Raw genomic sequence first — 462 nt, forward strand, 5'->3', positions numbered from 1 at the left:
TAGAAGTGCTAGAAAGAAGAGATAATCTATCTTTGAATTTGAAAAAGAAATTATGTAAAAAAATTGATTTTGATGAATTCCATCTTACAGTATGATAAAGATTTGCATCTCCTCGGCAAAGGGTTGATTGCAGCGGTAGACATCTGGCATACTTTTCATTATCCGTAAATGCTTTAGCCATGACGAGCACCGAAGCCACGACTGTGACCCCTGGCAAAGGCTTGGCCATGAACCCTTCCAACTCCATGGCCCCTGTGGAAGCCATGACCACCACCTGCGCCACGAAATCTGCCGAAGCCAGCTGAGTCAGCCTCTGGGTCGGGGTGAGGTATGGCACTGGCCCAGCTAATCAGGCCAGACAGGGTCACCATCACGACCAGAAACAATGACAGCTGTAAGGAAGGATCGTTTGGATACTTTTATTAGATATTTGAAATAACCAGAATTCGTTGCATTTATCAT

General features: G+C 44.8%; 1 protein-coding gene across 1 annotated transcript in view; it reads right to left on the bottom strand.

The window, feature by feature from the left end:
- Nucleotides 1-122: 122 nt before the first annotated feature.
- The window catches only part of LOC119591682, a 616-nt gene continuing 276 nt past the window's right edge, over nt 123-462 (bottom strand). Inside the window, exon 2 of the mRNA XM_037940432.1 lies at nt 123-392. Coding sequence (XP_037796360.1) covers nt 174-392 — 219 coding nt within the window. The 3' untranslated portion in view covers nt 123-173. The remainder of the gene's footprint in view (nt 393-462) is intronic.

Source organism: Penaeus monodon, chromosome 29 (genome assembly GCF_015228065.2).
Source record: "Penaeus monodon isolate SGIC_2016 chromosome 29, NSTDA_Pmon_1, whole genome shotgun sequence".
Taxonomy (NCBI): domain Eukaryota; kingdom Metazoa; phylum Arthropoda; class Malacostraca; order Decapoda; family Penaeidae; genus Penaeus; species Penaeus monodon.